General features: G+C 48.2%; 1 protein-coding gene across 2 annotated transcripts in view; it reads left to right on the top strand.

Annotated features, from left to right (window-relative positions):
• The first annotated feature begins 9,216 nt into the window (after positions 1–9,216).
• mlx (MAX dimerization protein MLX) overlaps positions 9,217–23,039 on the top strand; it is a 55,135-nt gene continuing 41,312 nt past the window's right edge. For both annotated transcript variants that reach the window (XM_080213474.1, XM_080213473.1), the window contains exons 1-2: positions 9,217–9,307; positions 11,886–11,922. In XM_080213474.1, the coding sequence (XP_080069600.1) occupies positions 9,263–9,307; positions 11,886–11,922 (82 nt within the window). In that variant the 5' untranslated portion in view covers positions 9,217–9,262. The remainder of the gene's footprint in view (positions 9,308–11,885; positions 11,923–23,039) is intronic.

The following is a 23,039-nucleotide window of genomic DNA, read 5'->3' as shown; positions in this document are numbered from 1 at the left end:
GGTAGCTAGGTGGATTGAGAACTGGCTGGGCAATAGGAGACAGAGGGTAGTTGTGGAGGGGACTTTGTCCAGCTGGAGGCCAGTGACCAGTGGTGTGCCGCAGGGCTCAGTACTGGGACCTCTCCTCTTTGTAGTCTACATAAATGACTTGGAAGAGAGCGTAGGTGGTGTGATCAGCAAGTTTGCTGATGACACCAAGATGGCAGGGTTGGCGGGTACTGAAGTGGATTGTCAGGTGATACAACAGGATATAGATAGGTTGGTGCATTGGGCAGATAGGTGGCAGATGGAATTTAATCCTGACAAATGCGAGGTGATGCATTTTGGAAGGAATAATGCAGAGAGGAGCTATGTGATAAAAGGTAGGCAAATTAGGAGTATAGAAACACAGAGGGACCTGGGAGTGCAGGTTCACAAATCCATGAAGGTTGTGACACAAGTGGAGAATGTTGTCAGGAAGGCTTATGGAATGCTAGCCTTTATAGGAAGCGGTATAGAGTATAAAAGCTGCCGTCTAATGCTTCAGTTGTATAGAATGTTGGTTAGACCGCATTTGGAGTACTGCGTCCAGTTCTGGTCACCTTACTACCGGAAGGACATGGAGGCTCTGGAAAGGGTGCAGAGGAGGTTTACCAGGATGTTGCCTGGCATGGAGGGGCTGGGTTACGAGGAAAGGTTGGAGAAACTGGGACTATTCTCCTTGGAAAGACGGAGATTGAGGGGTGACATGATAGAGGTATATAAGATACTGAAGGGAATAGACAGGGTCAGTAGTGAGAGACTGCTCCCTAGATTGGTTATGAATACAAGAGGACATGATTTAAGGGTGAGGGGGGAGAGGTATAATTTGGATATGAGAGGAAGGTTCTTTACGCAGAGAGTAGTGGGGGTATGGAACGCGCTACCGAGTAGGGTGGTGGAGGCAGGAACGTTGGACTCGTTTAAGGTTCAGTTAGATAGGCACATGAGTGAAACGAGGATGGAGGGTTATGGTAGGGGTTATTGAATAAGGGTTAGAACCTCGGGAGACACCGGAAAGGCAGGCTTGTGATTAACGTTTTTGTCTTTTTATTCCGCAGGTGGAGGTCCACCTCGTTGTCAAATGAGGGGCATGCACACGGTGGGTCGTGTGTGGGCTGCTCCTGGAGGTTCTGGGAGTGGCCTAGTACTTCGTGTCGGTGTGTGTGCTTGATCCTGGACCGGTAGACGGGCGCCGCAACAGCTCGGTGACTAGCACTGCTGGCTGTGCAGATACATGGATTTGGGCCTGTGTCTGTGGGAGTTTGCGCATTCTCCCTGTGGATGCGTGGGTTTCCTCCGGGCGCTCCGGTTTCCTCCCACACCCCAAAGATGTGCTCTTAGGCTGATTGGTTTTACCAAATTGACACTATTCTCCTCTGAATCTGGCTAAGTCAGGGGTTCTAATTGTAGATATGCAGGGTAGAATAGGTGTAGGGTGATGCGGCGGTGTGGGCTTGTTGAGCCGAAGGGCCTGTTTCCCGTGCTGGGTTGTTCTTTGTTCTTTGTTAATAACCCTACCACAACCCTGTGGACACTGCAAAGTCCTCCTTATTAGGGGCTTGTATCAAAATTGGCAGAGCTGTCTCACAGTCAAGCAACAGCCTGATATAGTCAGACTCATGGATTCATATCTTATAGTGTCCCAGACACTATCATCATCATCCATGGGTATGACAGTGTTATATATAAACTCCGATGTCTCATGGCTTCAGATCTAACTAGAACAAGAAAACCACTTGCTGATTATCAATTACTGTCCCTTCTCAGCTGATAAATCAGTGCACCTCCCTGTTGAATATTATTTAGAGGAAGCATTAAGGGTGATATAGTTGCGGTGTATTCTGGGTGGTATACTTCAATGTCTAGAGTCATAGAGGTTTACAGCATGGAAACGGGCCCTTTAGCCCAATTTTACCCATCTTACTCATGTGACTGTCTAAATACATTTTAAAAGACAAAATTGTACCCGCCTTTACTACTAATTCTGGCAGCTTTTTCCAGACACTCATCACCCTCCGTGTGAAAAAATTGCCCCTCTGGACGCTTTTGTATCTCTCCCCTCTCATCTTAAACCTCTGCTCTCTAGTTTTAGACTCTCCTACCTTTGGGAAAAGATATTGACTGTCTAGCTGATCTATGCCCTTTATTATTTTATAGACCTCTATAAGATCACCCCTCAACCTTCTGCACTCCAGAGAAAAAGGTCTCAGTAAATCAAACTTCTCCTTATACCTCAAACCATCAAGTCCTGGTAGCATCCTAGTAAATCGTTTCTGCACTCTTTTTAGTTTAATAATATCCTTTCTAGACTAGAACTGTACACAGTATTCCAAGTGTGGCCTTACCAATGTCTTGTACAATTTCAACAAGACATCCCAATTCCTGTATTCAGTGTTCTGACCAACGAAGTCAAGCACGCTGAATGCTTTCTTCGCTATTCTGTTCACCTGTGATTCCACTTTCAAGGAGCTATGAACATGTATCCCTAGGTTGTTTTATTCTGTAACTCTCCCCAGTGCACTACCATTAACTGAGTAAGTCCTGCCCTGGTTCAGTCTACCAAAAGGCATTACCTCGCATTTATATAAATTAAACTCCCATCTGCCATTTGTCAGGCCTCTGGCCCAATTGATCAAGATCCCATTGCAATCCAAGATAACCTACTTCACTGTCCACTATGTCACCAATCTTGGTGTTATTTCCAAACTTACTAACCACGCCCCTTATATTCTCATCTAAATCATTAATATAAATGACAAATAACAGTTGATCCAGCACTGATCCCTGAGGCGCAGCGCTGGTCTCAGGTCTCCAGTTTGAAAAAGAACCCTCTACAACCACCCACTGGCTTCTGTCATCAAGCCAATTTTTAATCCATTTGGCTACCTTACCCTGTATCCCATGAGATTTAACTTTATGCAACATCCTACGATGCAGTACCTTGTCAAAGGCTTTGCTAAAGTTCATCCGGACAACGTCAACTGCACTGCCCTCATCTACCTTCTTGGTTGCCCCTTCAAAAAACTAAAATTTGTGAGACATGGTTTTCCACTCACAAAGCCACGCTTACTGTCTCTAATCGGTCCTTGTGTCTCTAAATGCCTGTAGAAATGCCTTGTCTCTCAAAATACCTTCTAACAACTTCCCCAGCACAGATGTGAGGCCCACTGGCCTGTAGTTCCCAGGCTTTTCCCTGCAGCCCCTTTTTAAACAAAGGGACAAGATTTGCCACCCTCCAAATTTCAGGCACCTCACCTGTGACTATCAATGATTCAAATATCTGTCAGGGAACCTGCAATTTCCTCCCTAGCCTTCCACAATGTCTAGGGATATACTTCATCAGGTCCCAGGATTTATCTACCTTGATGATCTTGATGGTTTTGTTCATGACCAAGATTGGCTCAGTAGCACCACCACAAACCAAGCTGGCCAAATCCTAAAGGATGTAGCGGTTAGACTGGGTCTTAAAAACATGGTTAGTGAACCAACCAGAGAGAACAGCATCCTCACCAACCTGCCTAATACACTGACCACGGCAGGATTGGTAGCAATGACCACCACACAGTCCTTGTGGAGACAAAGTCCCAACTTCACATTGAGGAAACCAACGTGTTGTAAGACACTACCACTATACTAAATGGGATAGACTTCAAACAGATCTTGCAACTCAAGAGTGGGCATCAATAACAGCGGAACTGTACTCAGCCACAATCTGTAATCTCAGTGCCAGGCATATTTCCAATTCCTCCATCACCACCAAGCTAGGATCAATCCTGGCTCAATGAAGAGTGTAGGAGGGCATGCCAGGAGCAGCACCGGGGATATCTAAAAATGAGATGTCAATCTGGCAAAGCTACGACACAGGACTACTTGCATGCCAAGCATCATAAGCATTGAGTAATAGATTCAGATCAACAGATCAGATCTAAGCTCTGAAATCCAGCAACATCCTGTCAAGAATAGTGATGGACAATTAAACAACTCCCTGGAGGAGGAGGCTCCACAAATATTCCCATCCTCAAAGATGGAGGAACCCAGATCCTCAGTGCAAAGATAAGGCTGAAGCATAGACAACAATCTTTAGCCAGAAATACTTAGTGGATGGTCTGTCTTGGCCTCCTCCTGAGGTCCCCAGCATCACAGATGCCAGTCTTCAGCCAATCTGATTCACTTCATGTGAAAACACTGGATACTGCAAAGGCTACGGGTTCTGAGAATACTCCAGCAATAGTACTGAAGACTTGTGCTTCAGAACTTGCTGCTCACCTAGCCAATCTGTTCCAGAACAGCTACAATACTGGCATCTACCCAGTAATGTGGAAAATTGCCCAGATATGTCCTGTACGCAAAACAGGACAAATCCAACCCGGCCAATTACATTCCGATCAGTCTATTCTAGATCATGAGTAAAGTGATGGGAAATGGTCATCAACAACGGTACCAAGCAACAATTGCTCAGCAATAACCACAAGAACGTAAGAACTAGGAGCAGGAGTCGGCCATTTGGCCCCTCGAGCCTGCTCCGCCATTCAATAAGATCATGGGTGATCTTTCTGTGGACTCAGCTCCACTTACCCTCCCACTCACCATAACCCTTAATTCCTTTACTGTTCAAAAATTTATCTATCCTTGCCTTAAAAACATTAAATGAGGGAGCCTCAACTGCTTCACTGGGCAGGGAATTCCACAGATTCACGATTTGGTGAAGAAGTTCCCCCTCAGTCCTTAATCTGCTTCCCCTTATTTTGAGGCTCTGCCCCCTAGTTCTAGTTTTGTTTACGAGTGGAAACAACTTCCCTGCTTCTATCTTATCTTTTCTCTTCATAATTTTATATGTTTCTATAAGATTCCTCCTCATTCTTCTAAATTCCAATGTGTGTAGCCCCATTTACTCAGTCTCTCATAAGCCAACCCTCTCAACTCCAGAATCAACCTAGTGAATCTCCTCTCCACCCCCTCCAGTGCCAGTATATCCTTTCTCAAGTAAGGAGATCAAAACTGTACACAGTACTCCAGGTGTGGCCTCACCAGCACCTTATACAGCTGAAAGTTTGTACGGAACCGGTAGAAATAGCAGAGGTGTTTAATGAGTACTTTACCTCGGTATTCATGGTGGAAAATGATCTGGGTGGTTGTACTGCAGGCTTGCGGCGGACTGAAAAGATTGAGAATGTGGACATTAAGAAAGAGGATGTGTTGGAAATTTTGAATAGCATCAAGATAGATAAGTTGCCGGGACCAGATGGGATGTATCCCAGGTTACCATGGGAGGTGAGGGAAGAGATTGCAGAGCTTTGGCAATGATCTTTGCGTCGTTGATGGAGATGGGAGAGGTTCCGGAGGATTGAAGGATTGAATATATTCAAAAAAGGAAATAGAGATAGTCCAGGAAATTACCGACCGGTGAATCTAACCTCAGTGGTTGGTAAGTTGATGGAGAGGATCCTGAGGGACAGGATTTATGAACATTTAGAGAAGTCTAATATGCTCAGTTTAGTCAGCACGGCTTCATCAAAGGCAGGTCGTGTCTTACGAGCCTGGTTGAGTTCTTTGAAAATGTGACTGAACACATTGACGAAGGAAGAACAGTGGATGTGGTTTATATAGACTTCAGCAAGGCCGTTTGATAAGGTCCCCCATGCAAGACTTCTTGAGAAAGTGAGAGGGCATAGAATCCATGGGGCTGTGGCCTTGTGGATCCAAAACTGGCTTGCCTGCAGAAGTCAGAGAGTGGTTGTGGATGGGTCTTTTTCTGCATGGAGGTCAGTCACCAGTGGAGTGCCCCAGGGAACTGCTCTGGGACCCTTGCTGTTTGTCATTTTCATAAATGACCTGGATGAGGAAGTGGAGGGATGGATTAGTAAGTTTGCCGACGACAAGAAGGTTGGTGGTGTTGTGGATAGTCTGGAAGGATGTCAGAAGTTGCAACGTGAAATAGATAGGATGCAAAACTGGGCGGAGAAGTGGCAGATGGACTTCAACGCGGATAAATGTGTAGTGGTCCATTTTGGCAGGTCCAATGGGATGAAGGAGTACAATATCAAGGATAAGACCCTTAGCAGTGTAAAGGATCAGAAGGACCTTGGGGTCCGGGTCCACAGGACTCTTAAATCGGCCTCGCAGGTGGAAGATGTGGTCAAGAAGGCGTATGGTGTGCTAGCCTTCATTAATCGAGGGATTGAGTTTAGGAGTCGGGAGGTAATGCTGCAACTTTATAAGACCCTAGTCAGACCCCACTTGGAGTACTGTGCGCAGTTCTGGTTGCCTCATTATAAGAAAGATGTGGAAGCTATTGAAAGGGTGCAGAGGAGATTTACGAGGATGTTGCCTGGATTGGGTGGCATGCCTTATGAGGATAGGCTAAGGAAACTCGGTCTTTTCTCCCTGGAGAGATGAAGGATGAGACACGACCTGATAGAGGTTTATAAGATGTTGAGAGGTATAGATAGGGTGGATTCTCAAAGGCTATTTCCCAGGGCTGAAATGGTCGCTATGAGAGGACACAGGTTTTAAGGTGCTGGGGAGTAGGTACAGAGGAGCTGTCAGGGGTAAGTTTTTCACTCAGAGGGTGGTGAATGCGTGGAATCGGCTGCCATCGGTGGTGGTGGAGGCAAACTCATTGGGGTCTTTTAGGAGACTTCTGGATGAGTACATGGGATTTAATGGGATTGAGGGTTATAGGTAGTAGGTAGCGATATGATCAGCGCAACTTGTGGGCCGAAGGGCCTGTTTGTGCTGTCGTTTTCCTACGTTCTAACATAACCAGCTCAATTTGATTTCCGCCAGGGTCACTCAGCTCCCGACTCCATTGCATCCTTGATTCAAACAGGGGCAACAGAACTGAATTCCAGACATGAGGTGAAAGTGACTGCCCTTGATATAAAGGCAGCATTTGGCACGAAGGAATCCTAACAAAAATGAAGCCATTGGAGATTGGAGAAAGGGTAGACTGTTGTGGTTGGTGGTCAATTATTTCAGCTCCAGGACATCACTGCACGAGTTTCTCCGGGTAGTTCTGAGGGTCAACCATCTTCAGCTGTTTTATCAGTGACCTTCCTTTCATCATGATGTCAGAAGTGGGGATGTTTTAACTATGTTAGGGATTATGGGTTTTAATGTCTTTCATAGAACATAGGCATAGAACATAGAACAGTACAGCACAGTACAGGCCCTTCGGCTGTCAATGTTGTGCCGAGCTATGTCCAAAGCCAAGATCAAGCTATCCCACTCCCTATCATTCTGGAGTGCTCCATGTGCCTATCCAATAACCGCTTGAAACTTCCTAAAGTGTCCGACTCCACTATCACAGCAGGCAGTGCATTCCACACCCAACCACTCTCTGACTAAAGAATCTGCCTTAGACATCCCTCCTATATCTCCCACCATGAACCTTATAGTTATGCCCCCTAGTAAGAGCTACATCCACCTGAGGAAATAGTCTCTGCACGTCCACTCTACAATCCCCCTCGTCATCTTATAAACCTCTATTAAGTCATCTCTCATCCTCCTCCGCTCTAAAGAGAAAAGCCCCAGCTCCCTCAACCTTTCCTCATAAGACCTACCCTCCAAACCAGGCAGCATCCTGGTAAATGTCCTTTCCTTAAATATAGGGCCCAAAACTGCTCACAATACGCGAAATGTAATCTGACCAGGCCTTAAAAATCCTCAGCAGTGCATCCCTGCTTTGGTATTCTAGTCCTCTTGAAATGAATGATAACATTTGTCTTGCTAACTAGCAACTCAATCTGCAAGTTAACCTTAAGTCAATCCTGAACAAGGGATCTGAAGTCTTTTGCACTGCTGATTTCTGAATTCTCTCCCCATTTAGAAAATAGTGTACGCCTCAATTCTTTGTATAATACATTCCAGCTACCGTTCCTTTCAATACCGTATCCATCACCTTTCCCACCATGGGATCATTTCTGGTCTGTCTCTGAACTTGAGAAGCTATCACAGGCAAATGATCTACTGGCAAAAAATAAGGAATATTAGCAAAACTAGTTGGTGGCATTTGCTCAGTAGGTAAAGGTAAGCATGATAATGCATTGGCAAAAATTACACTCAATGCTTCTTTCTCTAGCTGAGCAGAGTTAGATTCAGTGCCAGTCAGACTGCACGAAGCAAAAGCTATTGGTTGTTCTTCTCCCTAAGGCATAATTTTTATTGTTTTCCCAGTACAAAGGATTTAATTGGATTGAGGGTTATAGATAGGCCTGGTAGGTAGGGATATGATTGGCACAACTTGTGGGCTGAAGGGCTTGTTTGTGCTGTAATGTTCTATGTTCTACAAACCTCTTCTTATCTTGAAGACCATTGACTTGAAGTATTTTTTTCTTTCAAATGGTCCCAGCTGTACAGCAAAATATTCCTCTTTTCACGGTACAGTAGCACAGTGGTTAGCACTGCTGCTTCACTGCTCCAGGGATCTGGGTTTGATTCCTGGCTCGGGTCACTGTGTGGAGTTTGCACATTCTCCTCGTGTCTGCGTGGGTTTCCTCCCACAGTCCAAAGATGTGTGGGTTAGGCTGATTGGCCAGGCTAAAAATTGCCCCTTAGTGTCCGGGGTGTGAAGGTTAGAGGGAATTGTGGGTAAAAGATGTAGGGATCTGGGGGTGGGGCCTGGATGGGATTGTGTTTGGTGCAAACTCGATGGGCTGAAGGGTCTCTTTCTGTGCTGTAGGGTTTCTATGATTCCATGATTTTAGACACCGCCGGAAATCTCACCCCTTCCCGGAAATCTCACCCTAACCGGAAATCTCACCCTTCCCGGAAATCTCACCCTAACCGGAAATCTCACCCTTCCCGGAAATCTCACCCTTCCCGGAAATCTCACCCTAACCGGAAATCTCACCCTTCCGGAAATCTCACCCTAACCGGAAATCTCACCCTAACCGGATCGGAAAACCCCTTCTTTTAAAACCAGGTTTTTTGCTTGCTCCAGTTCCTGTAGTTTCACTCCATTCTTTAATCCTCAGCCCTCTAATATTTGAAGTATTAAGAATCCACAATTTTTTCCAACTTCTCGATGAAACGAAACCCCGACTCGTTGCAATTTTCTTCTTGTAATGTTCTATGTTAGAGATTGTGGATTAGAACAAAACATCTGGTTCCTGATCCTGATCATCTGGTTCCTGATCCTGATCTGGATCCAGTTCTGGTTTTGGATCATGTTTCTCGCTGCTGTTTTCCCCCGGAGCCGCCGGGTGTCGCTGTCAGTGGGATCAGGAGTCAGAGCGACGCCATGACAGAACCGGGCGGCGGCGGCGGAGAGGATCCGTGGGGAAAAGTGAGGCGTCCCGGGGGGGGGGGTGGGAGGAAGGAGCAGGGAGTCGGGGAGGGGAGAGAAGAGAGGAGGGGGAGGGAATCTGGGGACAGGGGAGAGGGAACCCGGGAGGGGGCGGGGGGGGAGAGGGTGGGGGCGGGGGGGATCCCGGGAGGGGCGGGGGGGGATCCCGGGAGGGGGCGGGAGGGGGCGGGGGGGATCCCGGGAGGGGCGGGGGGCGGGGGGGATCCCGGGAGGGGGCGGGGGGCGGGGGGGGATCCCGGGAGGGGGCGGGGGGGGATCCGGGAGGGGGCGGGGGGGCGGGGGGGATCCCGGGAGGGGGCGGGGGGGCGGGGGGGGATCCCGGGAGGGGGCGGGGGGCGGGGGGGGATCCCGGGAGGGGGCGGGGGGCGGGGGGGATCCCGGGAGGGGGCGGGGGCGGGGGGGATCCCGGTGAGGGGAGGAGGGTGGGGGTGGGAGGGATCCCGGGTGGGGGGAGAGGGTGGGGGTGGGGGGGATCCCGGAAGGGGGGGGGAGGGGAGGGTGAGGGTGGGTGTGGGGGGATCCCGGGTGGGGGGGGGGAGGGCGAGGTGGGTGTGTGGGGGGGAGGGCGAGGGTGGGTGTAGGGGGGATCCCGGGTGGGGGGGGGAGGGCGAGGGTGGGTGTAGGGGGGATCCCGGGTGGGGGGGGAGGGCGAGGGTGGGTGTAGGGGGGATCCCGGGTGGGGGGGGAGGGCGAGGGTGGGTGTAGGGGGATCCCGGGTGGGGGTGGGGGGGGATCCCGGGTGGGGGTGGGGGGGGATCCCGGGTGGGGGTGGATCCCTGGAGGTGGGAGAGGGTGGGGGGGGATCCCTGGAGGGGGGAGAGGGTGGGGGTGGGGATCCCTGGAGGGGGGAGAGGGTGGGGTGGGATCCCTGGAGGGGGAGAGGGTGGATCCCTGGAGGTGGGGGGGGGATCCCTGGAGGGGGGAGAGGGTGGGGGTGGGATCCCTGGAGGGGGGAGAGGGTGGATCCCTGGAGGTGGGGGGGGGATCCCTGGAGGGGGGAGAGGGTGGGGGTGGGGTGGGGTGGGAGGGATCCCTGGAGGGTGGGGGTGGGGTGGGAGGGATCCCTGGAGGGGGAGAGGGTGGGGTGGGAGGGATCCCTGGAGGGGGGAGAGGGTGGGGTGGGAGGGATCCCTGGAGGGGGGAGAGGGTGGGGTGGGGGGATCCCTGGAGGGGGAGAGTGTCGGGGGGGGGATCCCGGGAGAGGGGAGGCGGGGGCGGAGGGGGGGTCGAGTCCCAGTTGGGGAGGAGAGGCAGGGGGAGGGGAGGCGGGTCCCGGGTCCCGGCTGGGGAGGGAGGCGGGTCCCGGGTCCCGGCTGGGGAGGGGAGGCGGGTCCGGGTCCCGGCTGGGGAGGGGAGGCGGGTCCCGGGTCCCGGCTGGGGAGGGGAGGCGGGTCCGGGTCCCGGCTGGGGAGGGGAGGCGGGTCCCGGGTCCCGGCTGGGGAGGGGAGGCGGGTCCCGGCTCCCGGCTCCCGGCTCCCGGCTCCCGGCTGGGGAGGGGAGGGGAGGCGGGTCCCGGGTCCCGGCTGGGGAGGGGAGGCGGGTCCCGGTTGTGGAGGTGGGGGGGGGGAGGAGTCCCGGTTGGGGAGTGGGGAGGTGGGGGGGAGTCCTGGTTTTTGGTGGGGGAGGGGGAGGGAGTGGAGTCCCGCTTGTCGGGGGGGTGGAGGGGAGGACTAGCGGAGTCCCGGTTGTCGGGGGGGAGAGGAGGAGTGAGTGGAGCCCCGGTTGTGGGGGTGGCGGTGGGGTGGGGGGGTTGTGGTTTCCCGGTTTGGGGGGGTGGGGTGTACCGGGGGGGGGAGAGGAGGGCAGGGGGAGGCCTGGTGGGGAGGGGGCAGGGTAGTGGAGGGTACTGGAGTCCGGGGGTGGGGAGGTGCCAGTAAGGAGGGGGGGCAGGGAGTGGTGTCCTGGGGAGTTGGGGGGAAGGGAGTAGTGGGTGGTGGGGGGAGGCATTCGGGGGGAGGGAGTCAGGAGAGGGGGTGTGGGAGGTGGAATTCGGGGGAGGGGGGGGAAGGGAGGGGAGGGAGTAGGGGTGGTGGGGGTTAGGAAGTTGGGTGGAGGGGGCAGGGGTAGGGAGTCTGGCAGAAGTGGGGAGGGGGTTGGGGGGAGGGAGTCGGGAGAAGGGGAGGGCACGGGTTAGGGTTGGGGGAGGGAGTCAGGGAAAGGAGGAGGTGGGGGAGGAGGGGGCAGGGGATGGGGAGTTAGGGGGTAGTTGGGTGGGGGAGGGGAGTGGAGGGAGGAGGAGAGGAGAGCAGGGGGACCTGGGTGGAGTGCTGGGGGGAGGGGGAGGCATGGGGGTGAATCAGGAAGGGGGGGTGCCTGGGGGAGGGGGAGTGTGGGACGGAATTGGGGGTAGAGGGAATGGGGATTCGGGGGGGGGGGGGGGGGTGGCGGTGGTGGGTGAGAAAGCCTGGGGGAGGAGGAGTCCAGTGATGGTGACCATTCCCTGATGGGTTTAATCAGGGAGGGAGGGACCATTGTGTTCCTGGGGAGTGGAATGTGTTCTCAAAATGTCTAAGTAAATTTCTTTTTTCTCTGCTTCTGAATCTTTGCATGGCCTCAGACCGACTCCTCATTCAGTGACAATGGCTTTGATTCTGGTGAGTGCAGCGTCTATTCCACAACACATTGCAGGGTGAGAGGGTATCGTTATCCACTCTCCCACCTAAGGTTTAGGTCACGTTTGACTCCTCTTCTACCATTGCCAACTCAACAAGCCAGGTCATCTGCTACGGCTTCAATGTTTTCCCCTCTGACAAATCCTAACTTCCTTTTCAAATTGCTCCTTTCATTATAAGATGCTTAAGCATGTCTTTATTCCCTAGCGCCCCAACATATTTCCTCTTATGCAGCCTTTGTTATGTTCCATCCAATGCTTTAGCTAAATGGAAGAACTCTCCTAAACTTCTTGTGCTCCCTCTTTTCCAAACTCAGTTTATCAGCAATGGCTTCACCTATTGCAACTGGGTTACTGTAGGTCCATTCCTGATCCCCTTCAGCCAGACATCCTGGAGGTTTTGAGTTTCAGAGCTGGAGCAGCAGCTGGAGGCACTGTGGAGCATTAGTGAGTCAGAGAGTATTGTGGATAGCACATGTAGAGAGATGGTTACACCGCAGGCAGGAAGAGAATGGGTGACCATCAGACAGAGCATGAGAGATAGGCAGGTAGTGCAGGAATCTCCTGTGGCCATTCTTCTGCCAAATAGAAATACTGCTTTGGATACTGTTGCGGGGAATGACCTTCCAGGGAAAAGCAAAAAACATTAGTGGGTGCCATATATAGACCCCCAAACTGCAGTGGTGATGTAGGGAATGGTATTAATCATGAATTTAGAGGTGTGTGTGATCAGGGAATATCAGTTCCCATGGGTGATTTTAATCTGCACATAGACTGGGCAAATCAAATTAGCCACAATGCCGTAGAGGAGGAATTCCTGGAGTGTATACGGGATGGTTTTTTGATCAATATGTGGAGGAACCAATGAGAGAGCAGGCTAGCTTGGACTGGGTGTTGTGTAATGAGATGGGAGTCATTGCCAGTATAGCTGTACGAGATCCCTTGGCAGTGAGTGACCATACATGATAGAATTTTTTATCAAGATGGAGAGCGAAGTAGTTGATTCTGAGACTAGGAGGCTGAATCTTAATAAAGGAAACTATGAGGATATGAGGTGCGAGTTGGCCTTGATAGATTGGGGAGAGTTACTTAAAGGGATGACAGTGGATAGGTAATGGCAAACATTCAAGAAATGCATGGGGGAACTGCAGCAACTGTTTATTCCTGTCTGGCACAAAAGCAAAATGGGTAAGGGCTTACAAAGGAAATTAGAAAGAGTAACCAATCCAGGAAAAAGCATACAGATTGGCCAAGAAAAAGAATAGGTCTGAGGATTGGGAGTAGTTTAGAATTCAAAGGAGGACCAAGGGATTGATTAAGAAGGGGAAAATACAGTAAAAAAAGTAAGAGGCAGGGAACATAAAGACCAATACTTGAGTTTCTATAGAAGAAAAAGAGGCTTGTGAAGACAAATCTAAGTCCCCTACAGACAAACGGGGAATGTATAATAGGGGACAAAGAAATGGTTGAGCAGCTGAATACACACTTCGGTTCTGTCTTCACAAAAGAGGACACAAATCAGATACCAGAAATGTTGGAGAATGCAAAATTTAGTGAGAGGGAAGAACTGAGGGAGATCAATATTAGTAGAGAAATGGTGCTGGGAAAATTGATGGGATTGAAGGCAGGTAAACCCCCAGAGCCTGATGATCTACATCCCAGAATATTTAAGGAAGTGGCTCTAGAAATAGTGGATGCATTGGTAGTCATCTTTCAGGATTCTACAGACTCCTGCAGATTGGAGGGTAGAGAATGTAACTCCAGTATTCAAAAAGGGAGATAGAAAACAGTGAATTACAGACCAGTAAGCTTAACATCAGTAATGGGGAAAATTCTCGAGTCCATTATCAAGGATTTTATAGCAGAGCATTTAGAAAGCAGTGGCAGGATCAGACAGAGTCAACATAGTTTTATGAAGGGGAAATCATACTTGACAAATCTATTGGAATTCTTTAAAGATGTCACTAGTAGAGTTGATAAGAGGGAGCCAGTCGATGTAATATATTTCGACTTTCAGAAAGCATTTGACGAAGTCCTGCATAAGAGATGATTGTGCAAGATTAAAGCACATGGGATTGGGGGAAGTGTATTGAGATGGATAGAAAACTGGTTGGCAGAAAGAAAGAAATTAGGAATTAATGGGTGCTTTTCAAATTGGATGCCACAGGGATCGGTGCTGGGACCCCAGCTATTCACAATATATATTTATGATTTGGATGAGGGAACAAAATATGACATCTCAAAGTTTCCAGATGATACCAAGTTGGGTGGAAGGGTGAACTGTGATGAGGGTGCAGAGATCCTTCAGAATGATCTGGACAATTTGAGTGAAGGGGCAAATCAATGTCAGATGCAGTATAATTGGGATAAATGTGAGGTTATTCACATTAGAAGCAAAAACAAGGTGGCAGATTACTACCTGAATGGCGCTAAATTGGGAGAAGGGAGTGTGCAGCAGGACCTGGGTGTCCTTGTGCATTAGTCACTGAATTTAAGCATGGAGGTGCAGCAGGTGGTAAAGAAGGCAAATGTAAGTTGGCCTTAGAACATAGAACACTACAGCACAAACAGGCCCTTCGGCCCACAAGTTGCGCCGATCACATCACCTACCAACCTACAGACCTATCTATAACCCTCAATCTCATTAAACCCCATATACTCATCCAGAAGTCTTCTAAAAGACCCCAGCGAGTTCGCCTCCACCACCACTGACGGCAGCCGATTCCATTCACTCACCACCCTCTGAGTGAAAAACTTACCCCTAACATCACTTCTGAACCTCCCTCCCCGCACCTTAAATCTGTGTCCTCTCGTAGCGACCATTTCAAACCGGGGAAATAGCCTCTGAGAGTCCACCCTATCTATTCCTCTCAACATTTTGTAAACTTCTATCAGGTCGCCTCTCAACCTTCGTCTCTCCAGGGAAAAGAGTCCCAGCTCCCTCAACCTAACTCCATAAGGCATGCCTCCCAGTCCAGGCAACATCCTTGTAAATGTCCTCTGCACCCTTTCAATAGCTTCTACATCTTTCCTATAGTGAGGCGACCAGAACTGCGCACAATACTCCAAATGAGGCCTGACAAGGGTCTTATAAAGTTCCAGCATTACCTCCCGACTCCTAAACTCAATCCCTCGATTAATGAAGGCCAGTACACCATACGCCTTCTTGACCACCTCCTCCACCTGCGAGGCCGATTTAAGAGTCCTGTGGACCCGGACCCCAAGATCCTTCTGCTCCTCAACACTACTCAGACTTCTGCCCTTGATAGTGTACTCGTTCATCCCGTTGGTTCTGCCAAAATGGACGACTACACATTTATCCGCGTTGAAGTCCATCTGCCACTTCTCCGCCCAGTCCTGCATCCTATCTATGTCCTGCTGCAACTTTTGCCATCCTTCCAGATCATCCACAACACCACCGACCTTCGTGTCATCAGCGAACTTACTTACCCATCCCTCCACTTCCTCATCCAGGTCATTTATGAAAATGACAAACAACAAGGGTCCCAGAACAGATCCTTGAGGCACTCCGCTGGTGACTGACCTCCATTCAGAAAAAGCCCCATCCACAACCACTCTCTGCCTTCTGCAGGCAAGCCAGTTCTGGATCCACAAGGCCAAAGGCCCTTGGATCCCATGCCCTCTCACCTTCTCAAGAAGTCTTGCATGGGGGACCTTATCAAACGCCTTGCTGAAGTCCATGTACACTACGTCCACGGCACTTCCTTCGTCAATGTGTTCAGTCACATTATCGAAGAACTCAACTAGGCTTGTAAGGCACGACCTGCCCTTGACAAATCCATGCTGACTATTCCTGATCATGTCAAACCTCTCCAAATGTTCGTAAATCCTGTCCCTCAGAAGCCTCTCCATCAGCTTACCAACCACTGAGGTCAGACTCACCGGTCGGTAATTTCCCGGGCTATCTCTGTTCCCTTTCTTAAAAATAGGAACTACATCTGCAATCCTCTGGAACCTCTCCCGTCTCCATTGACGACGCAAAGAGGTTTCGATTATAGGAGCAGGGATGTGTTATTGCAGTTAATACACGGCCTAGAATATAGTGTGCAACTTTGGCCTCCTTTTCTGAGGAAGGATGTTCTTGCTCTTGAAGGAGGGCAGTGAAGGTTTATCAGGCTGATTCCGGGGATGGCGGGACTGATGTATGAGGAGAGATTGACTAGATTAGGATTGTTTTTGCTGGGGTTCAGACGAATGAGGGGGGCCTCATAGAGATTTATAAAATTCTAACAGGACTAGACAGGGTAGATGCAGGGAGGATGTTCCCAATGGTGGGGAGTCCAGAACCAGAGGTCACAATCTGAGTTTTCAGGGTAGACCATTTAGGACAGGGGTAAGGAGACATTTCTTCACCCAAAGAGTGGTGAGCCTGTGGAATTAGGAAGTAGTTGATGCCAAGACATTGAATGTATTCAAGAAGTGGCTGGATATAGCACTTGGGGCGAATGGGATCAAAGCTTATGGGGGAAAAGGCAGGACTAGGCTACTGAGTTGGGCGATCAGCCATGATTGTAATGAATGGCGGAGCAGGCCTGAAGGGCCAATTGCCTCCTCCTCCTCCTATCATTTATGTTTCTGTTTTCCTAATCCTTTTCTACATTGTGCAACTTGATGATATCACCTGGGATCAACATTCATAGAACCATAGAACACTACAGCACAGAAACATTCCACTGCCCATCTTTCCTCTTACATGTTTAAATTGCTCCAGTTGAATTTTCATACTTGACTGGTCATCTCACTATAGGAAGAATAGAGTCAAAGAGATTTACAGCATGGAAATAGGCCTTTTGACCCAACTTGTCCATGCCACCCTGTGTTTACTACTAAGCTAGTCCCAATTGCCTGCATTTGGTCCAAATCCCTCTTAGCCATCTTATCTATGTAATTGCCTAAATGTTTTTTGAAAGACAAAATTGTACCTGCCTCTATTAGTACCTCTGGTAGCTTGCACCAGACACTCACCAACCACTCTGAGTGAAAGAAATTGCACCTCTGAACCCTTCTGTATCTCTCCCCTTTCACCTTAAACCTGTGCCATCTAGTTTTAGACTCCCTTACCTTTGGGATAAGATATTGATTATCTACCTTATCTACACTCCTCATTATTTTATGGACCTCTATAAGATCATCCCTAAGCCTCCAACACTCCAAAGGAAGAAGTCCCAGTCTACCCAGCCTCTCATAACTCAAACCATCAAGTCTCGGCAGCATCCTAGTAAATCTTTACTGCTCTCTTTTTAGTTTAATAATATTCTTTCTATTATGGGGTGACCAAAACTGTACACAGTTTTCCAAGTGTGGCCATACCAATGTCTTGTACAACTTCCACAAGACGTCCCAACTCCTGTATTCAGTGTTCTGACCAATGAAACCAAGCATGCTGAATGCCTTTTTCACCACTCTGTCCACCTGTGATTCACTTGCAAGGATCTTTGAGCCTGTACCCTTAGATTTCTTTATTCTGTAACTCTCCCCGATGTCCTATCATTAACTAAGTCCTCCCCTGGTTCAATCTACCAAAATGTGATAGCTCTAGAGGGGGTACAGAGGAGGTTCACCAGAGATGGAGCATTTGAGCTATAAGGAAAGACTAGATAGGCTTGGATGTCTTTAGAGCAGAGAAAGCTGGTGGTGGGGGAGGGGGGATAGGATTAAAATGTATAAGATTATGAGAATATGGATTGTGTGAGTAGGGAGTAGCTGTTCTCCTTGGTTGAAGGGTCAATCACAAAGGGGCATAGTTTAGAGTAAGGGGCAGGAGGTTCAAAGGGAATTAGAGAAAAAATGTTTTCACTAAGAGGATGAGAATCTGGAATGTGCTGCCTGGGAAAGTAGTGGAGGCTGGAAACTTTACAACCTTAAAAATATTTGGATGGGTACTTGAAATATCATAATATTCAAGGATATGTGCGGGAAGATGGGATTGGCGCACCTTTAGATATTGTCGGTGCAGGCTTGATGGGCTGAATGGCCTTTTCTGCACTGAATCACTATGACTATGGGCGGCACAGTGGTTAGCACTGCTGCTTCACAGCTCCAGGGATCTGGGTTCGATTACCGGCTTGGGTCACTGTCTGTGTGGAGTTTGCACATTCTCCTCGTGTCTGCTCCGGTTTCCTCCCGGTGCTCCGGTTTCCTCCCATAGTCCAAAGATGTGCAGGTTAGGCTGACTGGCCATGCTAAAATTGCCCCTTAGTGTCCTGAGATGAGTAGGTTAGAGGCATTAGTGGGTAAAATATGTAGGGATATGGGGGTAGGGCCTGGGTGGGGTTGTGGTGGGTGTGGACTTGATGGGCCAAATGGCCTCTTTTTGTACTGTAGGGTTTCTATGACTCTGACAAGGTACTGCAAGAGCCTTCATCAAACTCATTGATCGCATCCTGTAACCAAGATAAACAAACTCCCATTGTCATTCTTGACTTGTCTGTCATCTTTGATATGTTTAACCATCTTCTTCCAAAGCCTTTCTACCATCATCCAGCTGGGTGAGACTGCACTCACCTGCTTCAATTCTTATCTACCAAATCATAAACAATGCAATGCTCCATCACTGTTACCTCTCATGTCCCTAAAGGATTTGACCCTCATCTGTAAGCTGCCCCTTGGCAACATCATTCAAAAATACAGTGTCACTTTTCATATGTACACAAACAACTACTTCATCATCACTTCTAATTCCTTCACTGGCACTAAATTGTCAGATTGGTTGTTTGACATCCAGTATTGGATGAGCAGAAATTTCCTCCAGATAAGTATTTGGAAGACAAATCTATTTTCTTCAGTTCCTGCTATGAACTCAGTTCCTTAGCCATTTTCTCCGACCCCCTCTCAGGCTGAACGAGACTGACTGTTCACAACCTTGACGTTGTACTTAATCCTGAAGTGAACTTCCAGCCACATGTCTGCACCATCACTAAGACCACCTATTTCTAACTGCTGTCAATCGGCAAACCACACCTGCCTCAACTCATCTGCTGTTGAAACTTTCATTCATGATTTTGTTACATCTAGACCTGACTGTTCCATTGTTAATAAAGGAGGAAATCAGAGCAATACTGAGGAAGGATATTGGCTCAGAAAATCAAGGTGTGGAATCTGCATGGGCAGAAAATGTTATTGGGGATTGTCTGTAGGACCCCAAACAGTAGTGGACATAAGAACATGAGAAATAGGAGCAGGAGTAGGCCATCTAGCCCTTCGAGCCTGCCCCGCCATTCAATAAGATCATGGCTGATCTGTCGTGGCTCAGTTCCACATTCCCGCCCTCTCCCCATAACCCTTAATCCCCTCTCTTATCAAAAACCCATTAACCCGCGTCTTAAAAATATTTAGCGAGGTGGAAACAAGGAATCAGAGATTCATGGGTACAGCTGTAATCGTAGAACCATAGAACATTACAGCACAGAAACAGGCCTCTTGGCCCTTCTTGGCTGTGCCGAATCGTTTCCCTGCCTGGTCCCACTGACCTGCACCTGGACCATACCCCTCCATACCCCTCTCATCCATGTACCTGTCCAAGTTTTTCTTAAATGTTAAAAGTGAGTCAGCATTCATCACTTCACCTGGCAGCTCATTTCACACTCCCACCACTGTGTGAAGAAGGCCCCCCTCCCAATATTCCCTTTAAACTTTCCCCCTTCACCCTTAACCCATGCCCTCTGGTTTTTTTCTCCCCTAGCCTCAGTGGAAAAAGCCTGTTTGCATTCACTCTATCTTTACCCGTCATAATTTTACACACCTCTTATCAAATCTCCCCTCATTTTTCTATGCTCCAGGGAATAAAGTGCTAACCTGTTCAACCTTTCTCTGTAACTCAGTTTCTCGAGTCCCGGCAACATCCTCTTAAACCTTCTCTGCACTCTTTCAACCTTATTAATATCCTTCCTGTAATTAGGTGACCAAAACTGCACACAATACTCTAAATTCGGCCTCATTAGTGTCTTATGCAACCATACCATAACATTCCAACTCTTATACTGAATACTTCGATCTACTTAGGGCACTGGAGAGTTACAAGTTAGCTAGGAAGGACCTAAAGCAAGAGTTAAGAAGAGCCAGAAGAGGACATGAGAAGTCTTTGGCAGGTAGGATCAAGGAAAACCCTAAAGCTTTCTATAGGTGTGTCAGGAATAAAAGAATGATTAGGGCAAGATTAGGGCCAGTCAAGGACAGTAGTGGGAAGTTGTGCGTCGAGTCTGAAGAGATAGAGGAGAGACACTAAATGAATATTTTTCGTCAGTATTCACACAGGAAGAGGTCAATGTTGTCCAGGAGAGTACTGAGATACAGCCTTTTGGACTAGATGGGTTCTTAAGGAGGAGGTGTTAGCAATTCTAGAAAATTGGAAATAGATAAGTCCCCTGGGCCGGATGGGATTTATCCCAGGGTTCTCTGGGAGGCTAAGGAGGAGTTTGCAGAGCCTTTGGCTTTGATCTTTATGTCATCATTGTCTACAGGTATAGTACCGGAAGACTGGAGGATAGCAAATGTTGTCCCCTTGTTCAAGGAGGGAAGTAGAGACCATCCTGAAAATTATAGACTGGGGAGCCTTACTTCTGTTTTGGGCAAAGTTTTGGAAAGAATTATAAGAGATAGGATTTATAATCATCTAGAGAGAAATAATTTGATTAGGGATAGTCAACACGGTTTTGTGAAGGGTAGGTCGTGCCTCACAAACTTTATTGAGTTCTTTGAGAAGGTGACAAAAGAGGTGGATGAGGGTAAAGCAGTTGACGTGGTGTATATGGATTTCAGTAAAGTGTTTGATAAGGTTCCCCATGGTAGGCTACTGCAGAAAATACAGATGCATGGGATTGAGGGTGATTTAGCAGTTTGGATCAGGAATTGGCTAGCTGATAGAAGACAGAGGGTGGTGGTTGATGAGAAATATTCAACCTGGAGTTCAGTTACTAGTGGTGGACCGCAGGGATCTGTTTTGGGGCCACTGCTGTTTGTCATTTTTATAAATGACCTAGATGAGGGTGTAGAAGGATGGGTTAGTAAATTTGCAGATGACACTAAAGTCGGAGGAGTTGTGCACAGTGCGGATGGATGTTGCAGTTTGCAGTGGGACATAGATAAGCTGCAGAGCTGGGCTGAGAGGTGGCAAATGGAGTTTAATGCAGAAAAGTGTGAGGTGATTCACTTTGGAAGGAGTAACAGGATTACAGAGCATTGGGCTAATGGAAAGACTCTTGGTAGTGTGGATGAGCAGAGAGATCTCGGTGTCCCTGTGCATAGATCCCTGAAAGTTGGCACCCAGGTTGATAGGGTTGTTAAGAAGGCGTATGGTGTATTAGCTTTTATTGGTAGAGGGATTGAGTTTCAGAGCCGCGAGATCGTGTTGCAGCTGTACAAAACTCTGGTGCGGCCGCACTTGGAGTATTGCGTACGGTTCTGGTCGCTGCATTATAAGGATATTGAAGCATTGGAAAGGGTGCGGAGGAGATTTACCAGGATGTTGCCTGGTATGGTGGGAAGGTCTTATGAGGAAAGGCTGAGGGACTTGAGGTTGTTTTTGTTGGAGAGAAGAAGGTTAAGAGGTGACTAAATTGAGCCATGCAAGATGATCAGAGGATTAGATAGGTGGACAGTGAGAGCCTTTTTCCTCAGATGGTGATGGCTAACACGAGGGGACATAGCTTTAAATTGAGGGGTGATAAATATAGGACAGATGTCAGATGTAGGTTCTTTACTCAGAGGGTAGAAAGGGTGTGGAATGCCCTGCCTGCAGCAGTAATGGACTCGCCAACTTTAAGGGCATTCAGATGGTCATTGGATAGATATATGGATAATATGGACATATGGATAATATTGGAATAGTTTAGGTTAGAGGGTCATTAGATTGGTTTCACTGATCAGCGCAACTTTGAGGGCTGAAGGCCTTGTACTGCACTGTTATGTTTTATGTTCTATAAAGGTCAATGTTCCAAAAGCACTCTTTACGATCCTATCTACCTGTGATACCACTTTTAGGGAATTATGTATTTGTATTCCCAAATCCCTCTTCTACTACACTCTTCAGTGTCCTACCATTTACCCTGTATGTTCTACCTTGGTTTGTCCTTCAAAAGTGCAATACCTCACACTTGTCTACATTAAACTCCATCTGCCATTTTTTAGCCCATTTTTCTAGCTGGTCCAAATCCCTCCGCAAGCTTTGAAAACCTTCCTCACTGTCCACTACACCTCCAATCTTTGTATCATCAGCAAATTTGCTGATCCAATTTACTACATTATCATCCAGATCATTGATATAGATGACAAACAACAATGGACCAGCACTGATCCCCTGTGGCACACCACTGGTCACAAGCTTCCACTCAGAGAACTCCAATACCACTCGCTGGCTTCTTCCATTGAGCCAATGTCTAATCCAATTTACTATCTCTCCATGTATACCTAGCAACTGAACCTTTCTAACTAACCTCCCATGCAGGACCTTGTCAAAGGCCTTACTGAAGTCCAAAGGCGTTACTGAAGCCTATGTAGACAATATCTACTGCCTCCCCTTCATCCACTTTCCTGGTAACCTCCTTGAAAAACTCTAATAGATTGGTTAAACATGACGTACCACACACAAGCCATGTTGACTGTCCCTAATAAGTCCCTGTCTATCCAAGTATTTGTAGGTTCTATCTCTTAATATTCCTTCCAGTAATTTACCTACTACTGATGTCAAGCCTATAATTTCCTGGATTACTTTTTGAGCTTTTTTTAAACAACAGAACAATATGAGCTAACCTCCAATCATCTGGCACCTCACTCGTGGATACTGACATTTTAAATACATCTGCCCGGGCCCCTGCAATTTCAACACTAGTCTCCTTCAAGGTCCGAGGGAATACCCTGTCCACTCCTGGGGATTTATCTATTCTGATTTGCGTCAAGACAGCAAGCACTTCCCCTTTAATCTGTATAGGCTCCATGATCTCCCTACTTGTTTGTCTTATTTCCGTAGATTCCATGCCAGTTTCCTTAATAAATACAGATGGAAAAAACCCATTTAATATCCCCCCCATTTTTGGTTCCGTACAAAGCCGACAACTCTGATCTTCAGGAGGACCAATTTCATTC

This window comes from Carcharhinus amblyrhynchos, chromosome 27 (assembly GCF_965287045.1).
Source record: "Carcharhinus amblyrhynchos chromosome 27, sCarAmb.v2.hapA, whole genome shotgun sequence".
Lineage (NCBI taxonomy): Eukaryota > Metazoa > Chordata > Chondrichthyes > Carcharhiniformes > Carcharhinidae > Carcharhinus > Carcharhinus amblyrhynchos.
Note: the sequence above shows the minus strand (reverse complement) of the source record. Positions and strands in the feature narration are given on the sequence as shown.